Source organism: Lethenteron reissneri, chromosome 50 (assembly GCF_015708825.2).
Source record: "Lethenteron reissneri isolate LAM-NWPU_2019-01 chromosome 50, ASM1570882v1, whole genome shotgun sequence".
Taxonomy (NCBI): Eukaryota; Metazoa; Chordata; class Hyperoartia; order Petromyzontiformes; family Petromyzontidae; genus Lethenteron; species Lethenteron reissneri.
This window is the reverse complement of record NC_083828.1, coordinates 4,779,419-4,796,723: the sequence shown is the minus strand read 5'-3', so window position 1 is coordinate 4,796,723 and position 17,305 is coordinate 4,779,419. Positions and strand designations below refer to the sequence as shown.

The 17,305-nt window shown below is 53.5% G+C and overlaps 1 protein-coding gene across 2 annotated transcripts in view; it reads left to right on the top strand.

The window, feature by feature from the left end:
- LOC133355205 (yjeF N-terminal domain-containing 3-like) overlaps positions 1–17,305 on the top strand; it is an 86,958-nt gene that overhangs the window by 30,698 nt on the left and 38,955 nt on the right. Inside the window, exon 1 of one of the 2 annotated variants that reach the window (XM_061572564.1) lies at positions 16,187–16,808. The exons of the other annotated variant lie outside the window; for it this stretch is intronic. Within the exon in view, the coding sequence (XP_061428548.1) occupies positions 16,723–16,808 (86 nt within the window). The 5' untranslated portion in view covers positions 16,187–16,722. Of the gene's footprint in view, positions 1–16,186; positions 16,809–17,305 lie in introns of those variants that run through there. 2 annotated transcript variants of the gene reach the window in all.

The following is a 17,305-nucleotide window of genomic DNA, read 5'->3' as shown; positions in this document are numbered from 1 at the left end:
AGTGAGCGCGAATCAAATTAGGGTCAGTAAATGTGTTACGTGTGTGGGAGGAGGGGGAGGGGTGGCTAGCTGTGATACACGCGGCTCAGAAGGAGAGTGAACTTGGGTGGGACACAGAGACGCGTGGTGGTGTAGGGCCCACCCCAGCAGAGCCAACCCAGCAGGCCCCATCCCAGCAGGGCCAACTCCAGCAGGGCCAACCCAGCAGAGCCCATCCCAGCAGAGCCAACCCCAGCAGGCCCCATCCCCAGCAGGCCCAACCCCAGCAGGGCCCATCCCCAGCAGGCCCAACCCCAGCAGGCCCCAACCCAGCAGGGCCCAACCCAGCAGGGCCCAACCCAGCAGGACCCAACCCAGCAGGGCCCAACCCCAGCAGGGTCCAACCCCAGCAGAGCCCATCCCCAGCAGGCCCCAACCAAGCAGGGTCCAACCCCAGCAGGGTCCAACCCCAGCAGGGCCCAACCCAGCAGGGTCCAACCCAGCAGGGTCCAACCCCAGCAGGGTCCAACCCAGCAGGGTCCAACCCAGCAGGGTCCAACCCCAGCAGGGTCCAACCCAGCAGGGTCCAACCCAGCAGGGCCCAACCCAGCAGAGCCAACCCCAGCAGGGCCCCACCTTTAGCGCCGACTTTTGCTGTGGGGGAATCGAGAGGGGAGGGGTGGGGGGTGGCCCTGCATCGGGCCACGCGTGGGGCCGGTGCAGGCCACGCGGACGCTGTCCCGCTTGGGGACGAGGGTCATCCCACTGCTGCTGCTGCTGCCCGACAGTAATTGGCACCGCCAAGGCTCAGAGCTGAATGCTACACTCCACGTGGCAAATCCCCAGGGCGGACACGTGTGTGTGTGTGTGTGCTCGTGTACCTATCGCTATGTGTGTGTGATATGCAAATTATTTTGTCAAGACGCTCTTCGCCCCTCCATCCCAGCATAAATAGTCGCTCCAAGCCTGGAGCGTGCCATTCAGACTCTGCCTTCTCGACAGACCTGTTCTCCACCTGAGGACGGCTGCTTGCGTTGTGGCGGAAACGTCGTGAGAATTATTTTATTATGTTTTATTTTTTATTATTTTATTATTTCCCTTCTACGTGACTTTACCGAAAGAACCAAGAAGATGTGTGTGTGTGTGCTCGTGTACCTATAGCTATGTGTGTGTGCACGTGTGCGTGTGCGCGCGCGCAGTCAACATCGCCATCCCTTTGTGTGTGCCGCACCGGCCTTCGTACGTGCTACTCGCTAACAGCACTTGCCAACAGCACTTGCCAACAACACCGCCTGTCAAGGCGGTACGGGGCGGGAGTGGAGGCGGTCTTTGGGGGACGTCTTTCGCTCTGTGTGGACGCGTGGTTGACCCTTCGTGTACGAGCTGCCCCGGGCACAGCGAATTCCGTGAGATTTCCCGATGCGCGGTTGTCCACGGGGCTCAGCGTTTGGTTTGTCTCGAGCCAGAGTGAGCGGCAAACTCTGAAACCATCGACGATGACCTCTCCGCTGCTGGCCGTTGATGTCACCACCAAAGCCCTGGTTGCTGCGTTAGGCCATTGCTGCCTTCCTCCTGATAGAGCCATCTGACCTCTTAAGGTCAAACGCAGTCGGCAGGATCTGATCCGAGGTCTCCCCCTTGGCCACCACTCCACCGCCCGTCTCGGTCACCCTTCCTCCCACATCCTGCATCCTGTCCCGCCCATCACAACCTCCTCCCGTTCCTGATTACATCCACATCACTTGCCACTCTCTAATATAAACGTCCGAGTTGCTCGCCCTATTCTCCTCCATCCTGCACACGTTTCCAATTGTCTGCAAATGTACGGTCACTTTTCCATGCACCACACATTGGTAAGACACACACACACACAAGACAAAGATCCCCCGTATAGCCTGCAACAGACGTTTGGGACAAGGGCCGTTAGCGAGTAGCAACTACGAAGGCATGCACGGCCACACGATGGCAAGCACCACGCCCGGCCGCCTTTGTCTCCCCAGTGGCGATGTTTACATACAGCACCAGGGACTAATTTGAGGCTGAGTCGACCTAGGGAAGGCCCAGGACCAGTTCAGATAATCGTCACCGGTGTTAGTGGCCGGAATCGAACTCGGGTCACCGGGTTCGTAGCGCGGCACGCTAATCACTACACTACCGCTCCCTCACACGTGCGCACAAAGACAAAGATCCCCCGTATAGCCTGTAACAGACTGTTTGGGTCAAGTGCTGTTAGCGAGCACCTATGTGCGCGAGCACACACACACGTGCACCGATACCCGCCATTCGCCACTCATTGACGGTGTCGTCACCACGGTGCCTGTGCCAGGCTAGGTGCACTTTGAGGCCACGTGCCATTGTCGAGGGCTCGCTGGCAAGGAGGTCACGGGACAGACCCAGCAGGGGGCCGTGGTGCGGCTGACTGAGATGACTGGCAAATGCACCAGCTTGTACCCCCCTCTCCCCATACTGTGGCAACTTGCTGCATTTTTCCACACGCACGCGCGCGCGCACGCAATCACTGGGTATAGAAGTTATATTCTTAGGTTTTTTCGGTAAAGTCACGTAGGTAAAAAATTAAAATGAATAAAAGTAAAATAAAAAATAAAATAAAAATCACGACGTTTCGGACGCTTCCACCTGAAGACGGAAGCTTGTGTTGCCTCCGAAACGTCGTGATTTTTATTTTATTTTTATTGTACTTTCATTACTTTAACATTTTTACCTACGTGACTTTACCGAAAAACGCTAAGAATATGAATCCTTGCAGTCACGAAAGCTTCAAATCTGGTATAGAAGTTGTTTCTTTTTTAAGACGACTTGGAGTACGAGACACAGGGAATGGAGGAGTTGTGAATGTTCGGATCGCCGTGCGTTTGTCCGCGGACGGAGCGTGACGATCAAACCCGGCGCGTTCCGAGTGAACTCGATGATGGTGGTGGTGGGGGGGGTGGTGGTCACGGAATTCACGACCGCTAGGCCGCTGCACTTCTCGCAACAGACAACAACCACGCTGTGGAACAAAGACTGCCGTCTGCAACGCTCTTCCTTCCGATATTGGGAAGCCCGCTGGAGCTGCTATGCACTTTGAAATCATCATCTCGATTGAAAGCTCGTTCCTTTCGAGCTGCTTTAGTTTGTTGTCCTTTCACAAGCACCTCCGATTCGCACGGTTGGCCGTGTACGGTGCGAAAGAAGTCCAACATGTATACGTGATGGTGGTGATGTTGAGGAGGTTACCTGCATGATGAGGCGGTGGATGATGTTCACGTTAATGGTGGCGATGTTGATTATGCGGCCGTCTGGAACGCTCTTCCTTCCGATGTTGGGAAGCCCGCTGGAGCTACAACGCACTTTTAAATGATCTGGATTGAAATCCCATTTCTTTAGAGCTGCTTTTCGTGTTTAGTTTGTGCCCCCCCCCCCGCACCTTCGATTAGCACGGTGGGCTACGTAGAGTTGCGACAGAAGTTCGAGATACATCGATTGTAATGGGGGCACCTCCAGTGCCAGCTGTCCCTGTGCGGCAAGCATGCCTTTGGTTCCTTAGAACTCGCCTCTCCGCACGTTGATGCCATTTCCATAACATGCCAAGCCATTGCCTTTAAACGGCAATGGCAATTAACAAATACACAAACAATCGCAAGGCACCGATCGTCGCTGCCCTTTGGGCGATGAGCGTTCAAGATTCCCCAACAATGAAACTTATTCAGCGATTGAACAAAAACAAACACAACCCGATGAAACTGTTTTGCATAAAAACAATGAAGCAGCGGATTGTCCCGCTGCCTCCCGTGGACGGCTCAAGGCGAGTGGATTAAGCGCACGGCGGGGGGATTACGCAGCGCGCGCGCGCACACAGACACACGCACACACACAGACGCACACACACACAGACACGCACATAATACACACACACGCGCGCACACACACACACGCGTGCGCACAGACACACACGCACGCGCACAGACACAGACACACACGCGCACAGACACACACACACGCACACACACAGACACACACGCGCACAGACACACGCGCGCGCACACAGACACACGCGCGCACGCACACACACACGTGCACACACACACATGTGCACACACACAGATACACACGCACGCACACAGACGCACACACGCACGTGCGCACACAGACACACGCACAGACGCACACAGACACACACACGCACGCACACACACACGTGCACACACACGCGCACAGACGCACACAGACACACATGCGCGCGCACAGACACACACGCGTGCGCACAGACGCACACACGCACACAGACGCACACACGCACGCACACAGACGCACGCACACAGACACACACACAGACGCACACGCACACACACACATAGACGCACACAGACGCACACACAGACGCGCACACGCGCGCGCACGCCGAGCGAGCGAGCCACTTTAATCCCCGGCGCGGAGAGACCGCGAGATAGCGACGTCGCCTCCTCTCTCTGCAGGGAAATGTCAGCCGAGGGCTGGCCAAGTCGCATCTCGCCCTTGGAGGAGGAGGAGCAGAGATGGGTGGCAGTGCGCCTGTGTGTGTCCACTGACGATTATCTGAACCGGTCCTGGGCCTCCTCTAGGTCGACTCTGCCTCAAATGAGTACCTGGTGCGCTTGTGTAAACATCGCCACTGGGGAGACAAAGGCGGCCGGGCGTGGTGTTGGCCACCCCCCACCCCCTCGTGTGCTGTGATGGCCTTCATAGGTGCTGCTCGCTAACAGCACTTGAGGCTATGCGCGTTGGACGCACGCGCTATTTGTGCTGCTAATTTGGCGGACGCACGCAAGTATACTGGATGTGGGGTGCCGAGTCGCCGGCGCAGACACACAGCCCCGGCCAAAATGAAGCCGTGCACGTGATTACAGTGTATGTGTGTGTCTGTGTACACGGTAGGGTGGTTTACATGAAGCGGACCACAAGTCACAGCGGTTACAAAGGTGGATCACTGAGCAATCGCCACTAGTTACCATTCTTATACCATCACTGGCCATTTGTAGATGTAGCATTGACCGACGATGGCTTAATATCAACATCGTCATCATCATCAGCCACGGGCAATCCACTGCTGGATGAAGGTCTCTCCGCAAGCCGACGCCGTCACCTCTCGTGATCCTGCGGTGCAAATGATCCATCCGGCACCTGCAGCGCACAGTCCGGTTTCATCGTTCCATCTCCAGTCGGACGCGTTCCATGCCTCGGCCGTCGCTCCGTTGTTGTTCTTCGCGGTCCCGCTGTCGATCGCCAATCTTCCAGACGCGTTTCTTGCGCGAGGCCAATCGTTCGGAGCGTATGTTTTGACCGACGTGGTTTTACAATGTGGCAGTATAAAAAAAAACGTAAGTACGTTTAAGTGTTCGACGTTTTATTGCTGCGTTTGAAAGGTTTGATTCGTACCAAATGTGCGTGTGTTTTTTTCGTCTCGCTTGGCCCACATCAGAGTGCGCTAACTGCTGCGCCTACCGCTCGATTACCCCCATCAGTCCCATCGATCCATGGGCGCCGTGGTGGCTAGGAGATGTTAACTACCTCGCCTGGTATACAAGAAGTTGTGTATTTGATGCCGACCCTGACGCCTGCTGTATATTTGGAGCTTGCGTCTCTCTCTCATCATCATCATCACGGTGGCTAGGAGATGTTAAATACTTCGCCTGGTATACAGGAGGTCGGGTGTTCGATCACGACACTGACGCATGCTGCTGTATATTTGGAGTTTGCGTGTCTCTCTCTCATCATCATCATCACGGTGGCTAGGAGATGTTAACTACCTCGCCTGGTATACAGGAGGTCGTGGGTTCGATCACGACCCTGACGCAAGCTGTATATTTTGACTTTGCGTGTCTCTCTCCCCGTGGTCGCGTGGATTTTCCTCGGCGCCCTCCGGTTTTTTCATCCACATTGAGAATCAACATCACGTGTTTAGAGCATTTGGCTGCTGTACATTTCCACGTGACCGCAAGGCACTTCGTTGAGCTATCATTTGTGGCCAAATCGCTTCTGGGGGGGAAAAAAAAGAAGAGATATGGAGTACCCGATAAAAAAATTTCACCAGGCCTGACCTGATGAAATAAAATAAAAAGTATATCGTTAAATTTCGATTTAAAGCTTTCGTGACTGCAGGGATTCATCTTCTTGGTTCTTTCGGTAAAGTCACGTAGAAGGGAAATAATAAAATAATAAAAATAAAACATAATAGAATAATTCTCACGACGTTTCGGCCACAACGCAAGCAGCCGTCCTCAGGTGAAGAACAGGTCTGCCGGGAAGACAGCGTCAGACGCTGTCTTCCCGACATTATTTTATTATTTCCATTCTACGTGACTTTACCGAAAGAACCAAGAAGAGGAGTATTTCGTTAATTCGCTAATAATGTCCACGCGCCTCCCGGTACCCAACGAGTAAGCTCCGTGCTGCTATAAACGACGCGAACAGCAGATGTCACTGTGGGGCTAAACCTCGTGTGGTCACACCCGCGTGCAAAAGGGCCGTCCATAAATGACGTCACGCACCTAGAGGGGGTGGGGGGGAGGTCAGACATTTGTGACGATGTGTGACGAGGGGAGGGGGGGGGTTGAGAAATGTGACGTCACGTAAAAATGCGCAACTTTAAATCAATATGGAATTGTTATAACAACACTAAATTTCGATTTAAAGCTTTTGCGTTGTGGCCGAAACGTCGTGAGAATTGTTTTATTATGTTTTATTTTTATTATTTTATTACTTCCCTTCTACGTGACTTTACCGAAAGAACCAAGAAGACAACACTAAATGTTTATAACGACACTCCTACAACATCAGAGTGCAGCGCCGCATTAAATACGCACTACAATGACAATAGTTTAAAGCGATTTGCAGCATGTTTTACTTTCAAAATGGAAATATGGTTTTGGGGGGTGGGGGGCAGAGCTTTGTGACGTCATATTTGAGTGGGCGTCTGACTTTTTGTGACGCCGTGTGACGAGGGGGGGAGGGGGGTCAAAAATCGTCCAAAATCGCGTGACGTCATTTATGGACGGCCCCAAATTCGTCACCCGCTAGCTCTCACCCTCCCCTCCCCATCCAGCCCCTCCCTCCCCACCCAGCCCCTCCCTTCACGACGGACGGACGGACGGACACAATAATCCCATGTGGGCTGGTGGAACCAGGTGGTTCCTACCAGTACATATTCTGATTCTGACAAAACCTGCCTGGATGAGCGACCAGCGTACGTAACAGTTGGCCGACAGGCTGCAGCGCGAGCGGCAACCTCCATCGTTGTACTGCACTTCTGTGTCCTCCACGCACACCCCTTGTGCCTTCCCCATCCGGCAGTGGCGTCGACACACCGAACGGGGGGGGGGGCAAATCGTGCCTCCCGCTTACCCACCCTTACCCCCCCTTACCCCCCCCCCTTCCCCTAGCAGGCTTTAGCTCGACATCATGAATCGCAAATCCTCATTGTTTGGCGTTTAATTCACAAGCGTGTCCCCTTGCCAAGCCCGACTCAGCCACGAATATCAACGGCAAAAAGCGTCGTTCATATTTGATGTTGCGATCTCGAGACTTTGTGTTCGTTTATGTGGGGGGGTTGGTGGGGGGGGGTTGTGTGTGTGTTTGTGTTGTTGTATGCGTTTAAATGAATGCTTCAATCCGTGGATGGGTGAGGGCCATGTGGGGGTCGTTTGGCCATACTTCACCACGATGGCCATTGCGGGTTGGTGGATGGATGGGTTGGTTAGTGGGTGGATGGATGGGTTGGTTAGTGGGTACGTGCGTGGGTGGGTGGGTGGATTGGTGGGTGGGTCGATGACTTGGGTGCGTGCCTGCGTGCGTGTGTGCGTGGGTGGGTGGGTGGGTGAGTTAGACCCAGGATCGGATCCTGGTTTAACCACAGCTTGGCGACTCAAACCTGGGCTTGAACCCAGCGGTGCCGGCTCAGCATCTCTGACTCCTGGACCACCCGGAAACTTTGAGTGGCAAACACCAAAAATATCTATAAACGGCTGCTTTGCGAGCCCTTGTTTATCTGCTGAATAGAAAAGTGCTAATTTGCACATTCATATTCTAATTAGATTTTCTATGTTCACAACAGAGGGGCTTGTAATTATTTGTGTTTAGGAATGATTAGGATTAAATGCAAAGTTTATTTAAATAAATGTCATTCCTCATGCCCCCAACCATTACTATTCATGCGCGGATTGTGGATTCGGAATCTGCTATGCATAATGCATTACGCTATCAACATCCAAGCAATGGGATTATGTTGTGGATATTACTCTAATAACCATTATCATCGCCACCACCACCACCCACACCACCCCCACCCCCACCACCCCCACCCCCCCACCACCCCCACCACCCCCACCACCACCACCCCCACCACCCCCAACCCCACCACCACCCCCACCACCCCCACCACCCCACCCCACCCCCCCCCCACCACCCCCACCACCCCCCCACCCCCACCCCCACCACCCCCACCCCAACCACCCCCCCCAGTGAACACCCACGTGACACAGTGAACACCCACGTGACGTTCACGTCCTCGCTATCCAAGGAACCCACGTCGTGGATGCCAGTAGCGGCCACATCCATGGATGTACAGCCTCACAACGCGCCACCGCTACCCGAAATATGTCTTGGCCGTACACGTGAAGAACACTGCTCTGGGTGTTGTGCCCCTTCCCGCAAAGACAATGGTCGAGATTAACATTCACGTTGGTGGAGCGGTGGCGCGGCGGTTAGCGCACTGCGCGACTGGCTGACGTCAATGATGTCTGACCACTCTCCCCCCTCACCCTCTCTTCCTTCATCGACCCGCACTGACCAGAGCGGTGAAGTATGGTCAAACAATCTCCGTGACTGACGTGGCGTGGGAGGAGGCCTTGGTCCAGCCATGGAGAGACACAAGAGCTGTACATTGAACATCACGAGACTCAGGTTGCGAGTACGAATACCGGTCTGGGTTGGTTCTGGCTCAGCCAATTATCTTTGCAGGGTCGTGAAAACGGGTACCACACTCTGGGAAGTTAAGCGGCTGTTGCATATGGAGAGCATCTGTCCTGCCGTAATAATGGAGAATTTCTATCACTAGCTCAGGGACGGAAGATTATTGCTGTTCCGTGCTCATTTGAGTGGGAAATCACCGTGCATTATTGAGCGTCGGCATTAAATATTGAACTTTCTCAGCTTTGTTCGTCTGTGAGTCTGTCAGTCAAAGCTCTCGAGCGACGCGCGTTGTGCGGACAGGCGGAGGCTCATTCGGATTCTGACCAGAAGGGAATCAACGACCGGACTGTATTGATTGTGAGCTATATTTGACCCATGACCTGTAACCTTTGACCTACATCATAACACTTTTTTCATGCTATCCACTGTTTAGAAATTTTCGAAGCATCTCTCTGCAATATATTTTTTGAGCTTAGAATTGGAAATTGTTTTCAAAAAAATTACAGAGTAGATAAGCAGACAATATTAAATGTTCCCTGCAAATAGCTGTCGCTGCAACACCGACAAATTTCACGACAGTTTCTTACAAAACCTATGGGCCACGCAGCCTTTAGCGAGTGTATCATTTCATCAGCATTGATTCCAGGACGAGCCAAACTCTGCGTCGGTTTCGACACTCAGTGGCTCATCAGCAGATTCAGGCTTGATTTGATCAACTCTTTCTAGATTTGAAGTTTTCGTGACTGCAAGGATTCATATTCTTTGGTTATTTCGGTAAAGTCACGTAGGTGAAAAAAATTAAATAAAAATTAAGAGAAAAAAAATATCTATTTATTTATTATTTTTGGATTATTTTTATTTTTAAATCCTTTTTATTAAGTTCACTTGCTTGCTTGCGCGCTTACGACCGTGCAAATCTTTCGGTCGTTTTTTAACCCACTTCCCGTGATCCAATCAAGCTGACATTTTGCACACAGACTCGTTGTGCGTGACAATTTATTTTCGTGAAAAAAATTTTCCTAAATTTTCCACTTTTTAGGAATTTTTTTTTTCATATTTAATTTAAAATACCAATGTGATAAAAATGAAACTCTTACTCAATAAAAACAGAAATGAATAATACAATAAAACCGATGCCACGCATATAAAGGATTTATAGTGAAAAACTTTGTTTTTACGGGTTAATTTTTTATTCTCTCCACTCGCCCCTCCACTCCTTCCCGTCCCTCTCCTACTCATTCGTGATGCCTCGAAGTGCCCCTCTATCGCTGCCACTCGTGAACTCGATACGTTGTAGCACTCCCTCTGTGTCAACTACATCATTCCCTTCCGCGTCACCGTGTTGTAAGCTGTCATAGAGCGCCTCGTGAGTGAAGGCGCGCTCTGTATACAAATGTAAATGATTATTACTATTAAAGCACCGAATTGCATTAGGGGCCGTCCATAAATGACGTCACGCACCTGGGGGGGGGGTTTCAGACATTTGTGACGATGTGTGACGAGGGGGGGGGGGGGTTTGAGAAATGTGACGTCAGCATCAAAATGCGCAACTTTAAATGAATATAGACAACACGTTCTACTTAATTAAATTGACTCTTAAATAAATGTTTTCTCCTACGACATCAGAGTGCAGCGCCACATTAAATACGCGCTACAATGACAAAGTTTAAAGCGATTTGAAGCATGTTTTATATTTTTTCGGGGGGGGGGGGGCAGAGCTTTGTGACGTCATATTTGAGGGGGGGGGTCTGACTTTTTGTGACGCCGTGTGACGAAGAGGGGGGGGGGGGGTCAAAAATCGTCCAAAATCGCGTGACGTCATTTATGGACGGCCCCTTAGAGCCCGTTACTCGCTGCACGCGACTCCGAGAATCAACAGCCTCTGTTGCTTCGACTGCCACGTGACGACCGCCATTAAGGTGTGTGACCGGATCTACGTCAGATGCCGGGCGCGGTGTCTGTGATGTCGCCTCGGTCACTGCTTGCCCACGTCGCCTGCCAACCGAAACCCAACCGCGCTTCGTAACTCACGGACGCGATTCGGTGGGATTGAGTGAGTGAGACAAATGTTCGTGTGACGGTTGCGTTCTGTGTTCAGGTGCGGTCATCATCGGTGATCGAGCTGCGAAAATCAGCTCGCTACACTTGAGAACCCAGTTTCATCACACTTAGGTCTATGCGACTCTATAGGTCTCTATGTGAATCTATGGGTCTCTGTCTGAGTCTATGGGTCTCTGTGTGAGTCTATGGGTCTCTGTGTGAGTCTATGGGTCTCTGTGTGAGTCTATGGGTCTCTGTGTGAGTCTATCGGTCTACGGGTCTCTGTCTGAGTCTATGGGTCTCTGTGTGAGTCTAAGGGCCTCTGTCTGAGTCTATGGGTCTCTGTGTGAGTCTATGGGTCTCTGTGAGAGTCTACGGGTCTCTGTGTGAGTCTATGGTTCTCTGTGTGAGTCTATAGGTCTCTGTGTGTGTCTATCGGTCTCTGTCTGAGTCTATCGGTCTCTGTGTGAATCTATGGGTCTATGTGTGAGTCTATGAGTCTCTGTCTGAGTCTATCGGTCTCTGTATGAGTTTATGGGTCTCTGTGTGAGTCTATGGGTCTCTGTGTGAGTCTACGGGTCTCTGTGTGAGTCTATGGGTCTCTGTGTGAGTCTACGGGTCTCTGTCTGAGTCTATGGGCCTCTATGTGAGTCTATGGGTCTCTGTGTGAGTCTACGGGTCTCTGTGTGAGTCATCTTTGACGGGGCTGAGACCATCAACTCAGTACACCTGGCAATTCGGTTCAATCGCTGGTCGGCGACTGAAATCCCAGACACGTGACCCAGGCTCCCAGCAGTGGCTGCTCAGTGTCAGTGAGCCTGGCCATTGTGAGCCACAAACACCCCCCCCTCGCCCCCTCTCGCCCCCTCTCGCCCCCTCTCGCCCCCCCCCTCGCCCCCCCCTCGCCCCCCCCTCGCCCCCCCCCGCCCCCCCCCCTCGCCGCCCCCCCTCGCCCCCCCCCTCGCGACCTCGGCAATGCGGGGCCCGGAGACGGCACGCGCCTCCCTCCCTGCACGTGCATCGCCCGTCACCATGGCAACTGCCTCTCTCCATCTCATTTCTCCGCGTTGCCCCGGCAACCACTGCCTATAGGCACGCTTAGCGTAAAGGGACGTGGACAGGGTGGGGGGAGGGGAGGGGGGTGATTTTGGTGGTGGTGGTCGGAGTTGGTGGTGGTTGCAGTGGTGCTGGTGGTTGCAGTGATGATGGTGATGTTGACGGTGCTGATAATGGTGCCGGTGGTGTTGATGGTGGTCGCAACGGTGGTGGTGGAGATGTTGATGTTGACAGGGATGAGAGCGGCAGTGATTATAATGGATACGACGTTGGATTCGGTAATTGCGGTGGTGTTCGCAGCGGTTGTGTTGGTGGTGGTGGTTAGCGCCACGCTGCGCTACGTTCCCCGGCGACCCGAGTTTGATTCCCGCTCGCGGCCAAGACCAGTGACGATTATCTGAACCGGTGCTGGGCTTCCCCCAAGGTAGCCTCAAATGAGTAGCTGGTTTGGTGTGCAAACATCGACAAAGTCCGTGGGGCGTGGTGCTGGCCACCCACCACCCCCTCGTGTGCCGTGCCGGCCTTCATAGGCGCTACTCGCTAACAGCACTTGCCCCAACAGTTTGTTAAGGCTACACGGGGGATCTTTGTCCTGGTGGTGATATTGAAGGCAATGTTGGTGGTGGTTGGTGGTTGTACTGACAGTGGTGATGGTGGTGGCTTTGAAGGCATTGTTAGTGGTGGTGTTGAGAGTGGTGATGGTGGTGGCTTTAAAGGCAATGTTAGTGGTGGTGGTGTTGAGAGTGGTGATGGTGGTGGCTTTGAAGGCAATGTTAGTGGTGGTGTTGAGAGTGGTGATGGTGGTGGCTTTGAAGGCAATGTTAGTGGTGGTGTTGAGAGTGGTAATGGTGGTGGCTTTGAAGGCAATGTTAGTGGTGGTGTTGAGAGTGGTGATGGTGGTGGCTTTGAAGGCAATGTTAGTGGTGGTGTTGAGAGTGGTGATGGTGGTGGCTTTGAAGGCAATGTTAGTGGTGGTGTTGAGAGTGGTAATGGTGGTGGCTTTGAAGGCAATGCTGCTGGTGGTGACAGTAGTGATGGTGGTGGTGGCGTTGAAGAGGGTTGCTTGCACGGTCAATGTACGTGGAACCACTTGAATCGTGGGCGAGTGTGACGCTGACGACGATGTGAGCGTTGATGATTGACAGCAGCGCTGAGCGCGAGGGAGACACGGAGGGAGAGAGAGGAGAGGAGAGATGGAGAGAGAGAGAGAGGAGAGATGCATGACACGAGAGAGACGGTGGTCGCTGGAGGAGAGACACCTGTAGGGGGATGGAGAGAGAGAGACACATGGGAGACGAAGAGAGATGGAGAGAGAGAGAGACACCTGTAGAGACATGGAGAGAGAGACACTTGGGAGATGGAGAGAGATCGATAGAGAGAGAGACCTGTAGGGGGATGGAGAGACACTTTGAAAACGAAGAGAGATGGAGGGAGAGAGACACCTGCAGGGGGATGGAGAGAGACACTTGGGAGAAGGAGAGAAAGACACCTGCAGATACATGGAGAGAGAGACACTTGGGAGACGAAGAGATGGAGAGAGAGACACCTGCCTGTAGGGGGATGGAGAGAGGTGGAAAGAGAGACACCTGCAGGGGGATGGAGAGAGGTGGAAAGAGGGACACCTGTAGGGAGATGAAGAGAGAGACACCTGTAGGGACATGGAGAGAGACACTCGGGAGACGAAGAGAGATCGAGAGAGACACCTGCAGGGGGATGGAGAGAGACACTTGGGACACCTGCAGGGGGATGGAGAGAGAGACACTCGGAAGACGAAGAGAGATCGAGAGAGACACCTGCAGGGGGATGGAGAGAGACACTTGGGACACCTGCAGGGGGATGGAGAGAGAGACACCTGTAGGGACATGGAGAGAGACACTCGGGAGACGAAGAGAGATCGAGAGAGACACCTGCAGGGGGATGGAGAGAGACACTTGGGACACCTGCAGGGGGATGGAGAGAGAGACACTCGGAAGACGAAGAGAGATCGAGAGAGACACCTGCAGGGGGATGGAGAGAGACACTTGGGACACCTGCAGGGGGATGGAGAGAGAGACACCTGTAGGGACATGGAGAGAGACACTTGGGACACCTGCAGGGGGATGGAGAGAGACACTCGGGAGACGAAGAGAGATCGAGAGAGAGAGACACCTGCAGGGGGATGGAGAGAGACACTTGGGAGACGAAGAGAGATCGAGAGAGAGAGACACCTGCAGGGAGATGGAGAGAGACACTTGGGAGAAGGAGAGAAAGACACCTGCAGATACATGGAGAGAGACACTTGGGAGACGAAGAGATGGAGAGAGAGACACCTGCCTGTAGGGGGATGGAGAGAGGTGGAAAGAGAGACACCTGCAGGGAGATGAAGAGAGAGACACCTGTAGGGACATGGAGAGAGACACTTGGGACACCTGCAGGGGGATGGAGAGAGAGACACTCGGGAGACGAAGAGAGATCGAGAGAGAGAGACACCTGCAGGGGGATGGAGAGAGACACTTGGGACACCTGCAGGGGGATGGAGAGAGAGACACTCGGGAGACGAAGAGAGATCGAGAGAGAGAGACACCTGCAGGGGGATGGAGAGAGAGAGACACCTGTAGGGACATGGAGAGAGACACTTAGGACACCTGCAGGGAGATGAGACGCGATGCAGCGAGAAGGCAGATGGACCTTGATAGAGATGCATCCCTACATGTAAGTGGCAGTGAGAGAGAGTAAATGAGAGGGAGAGAGAATAAATGAGAGTGGGGGGGGGGGGGGGGTGAAGATCGCGAGAAGCATTAACCGATCCACCACACATGCACAAAGACAAAAATCCCCCGTATAGCCTTAACAGACTGTTGGGACAAGTGCTGTTAGCGAGCACCTATGAAGGCCGGCAGGGTACACGAGGGGGTGGGTGGCCAGCACTTCACCCGGCCGCCTTTGTCTTCCTCGCGGTGATGTTTACACACCGCACCGGGCACTTATTTGGGGCTGAGTCGACCTAGGGGAGGCCCAAGACCGGTTCAGATAATCGCCACTGGTGTTGGTCGCGAGCGGGAATTGAACTCGGGTCAACCGAGTTCGCAGCGCAGCGCGCTAACCGCTCCACCACCGCTCCCCCACACCTCACACACACACAGAGCCGAGAGCAGTGTTTAGGGTCAGACTGCTTATAGCCAATTTCCGAGACGTACTTGTTTTTTTTACCCCTGGCTGCATGCTTCATATTGAAATAAGTGAATGGGTGGTGATGATGGTGGTGGTGATGCGTGCGTATTGATCATCACACCGCGCTTGGAGCGTAAATACATCCCGCGTGCGTGAGCGAGCGAGCGAGGAGCCCGTGGCTCCGAGTCGACAATCCGTGACACGGCACCTCCCGGCGTGCTCTGCATCTCTCTCTCTCTCTCGTGCTCGCGCGGCCAGACACGCAGCACACAGCCCTGTGCGACGGCAAAGCGCACGCGAAACGCTCGTACGCATATAATCACACGCGCGCGCACACGTGCACGCACCGGGACGCGCACGCACAGACAGGCGCGCACGCACAGACACGCGCGCGTGCACGCACAGACACGCACGCACAGACACGCGCGCGCACGCACAGACACACACGCGCGCACGCACAGACACACACGCGCGCACGCACAGACACACACGCGCGCACGCACAGACACGCGCGCGCACGCATAGATACGCGCGTGCACGCACAGACACACACGCACAGACACGCACGAACAGATACGCGCGTGCACGTACTGACACGCGCGCACAGATACGCGCGCGCACGCACAGACACACACGCGCACACGCACAGACACGCGCGCACGCACAGATACGCGCGTGCACGCACAGACACACGCACGCACAGAAACGCGCACACGCACAGACGTGCACGCACAGAAACGCGCACACGCACAGACACAAACGTGCACGCACAGACACGTGCACGCACTAACATGCGCGCACACGCACTGACACGCGCGCACACGCACTGACACACACGCGCACACGCACAGACACACACGCACAGACACACACGTGCACGCACAGACACGCGCACACGCACAGACACACACGCACAGACGCACACGCACGCAATGGGCTTCGATAAAAAATAAATCAAAATTTACATTGAAGCTGGCGGCAGAAAATCGTGTCCGTCTCTCTCTCTCGTGGGGAACGGTTTGTGTTTCATTTATTATTTTGCTGGCCGCGCGCGGTCGAGCTTGAAAGAGCGAGCACCACTCCGAGCGCCCCGGGTTTGCGGAGACATCGGAGCGTTTCGGAACCGATTGCAATTTTTTAAAAATGTAAATAACAACAACAACAACGACGACGACAATAGGAGCAACATAAATAATAACGACGAAATATTGCGGTGGAGATTATCTTTTTAAAACAGGAACGCATTCATGTTGAATTGTGGAGAGAGAGTGAGAGAGAGAAAATAGAATCAACATTTATTGTACTACTACTAGAGACACGCACGCACACACATTGCCGTTGTAAATTTAGAATCGGGCGCACTGAATTCATTTCTTTCTGGGCTTCACTCAACAACAACAGCAACATCATCATCAGCATCATCATCAGCAGCATCATCAGCAGCAACGTCGGCGGTATCAAGCAGCACAGTTCCGCGCGTGGGAGAAATTCTCCGCTCGCTCGAAAGTGGACGCGTGGGGGTAAAGCAGCGTGCGGGACGGGGGAGGGAGAATGCAGCAGATCTTGGCGAAACTTGGCAAGTCGACGGAAGATCATCTCGTCGTGAGCTCCGCGCCGTCACAGAGGCGATGCATCAGGTAACGGGCAACAGGCGAAGCTTGACGCGCAGTCGTACGGCTGGCGCAGGCCAATATTGTGATAGAGAAGGGGGTGGGGGGAGGTTTGGTTGGGTCAGTTCGCGTAAAAATAGAAATGCGTCGTTAAAACGCCGCCCGCGCCGCCAGACGCGGCCAATTAGTGAGGTTTGTCACGTGAACGGAACGTGGCAAATTCGTTGCTGCTTCAGAGCAACATTCACAGACGTCGTGGGTTCACTCTCCAGCAACGCAACGGGGCGTTGCTGTACCCGTAACGAATTGGCCACCGTTCTGTTGACGTGACGAATCTTACTAATTGGCTGTGTCGGGTGGTGGTGGGGTTTTAGCGGCGCATTTATATTTACGCGATCTCATCCCCAGTTATTTTGCTGTGCCTTTGTTTTACACCTGATGAAGGAAGCTTGTGTTGCCTCCGAAACGTTGTGATTTAATTGATTTATTTTCATTTATTATTATTTTAATTTGCCAAGTTTCGC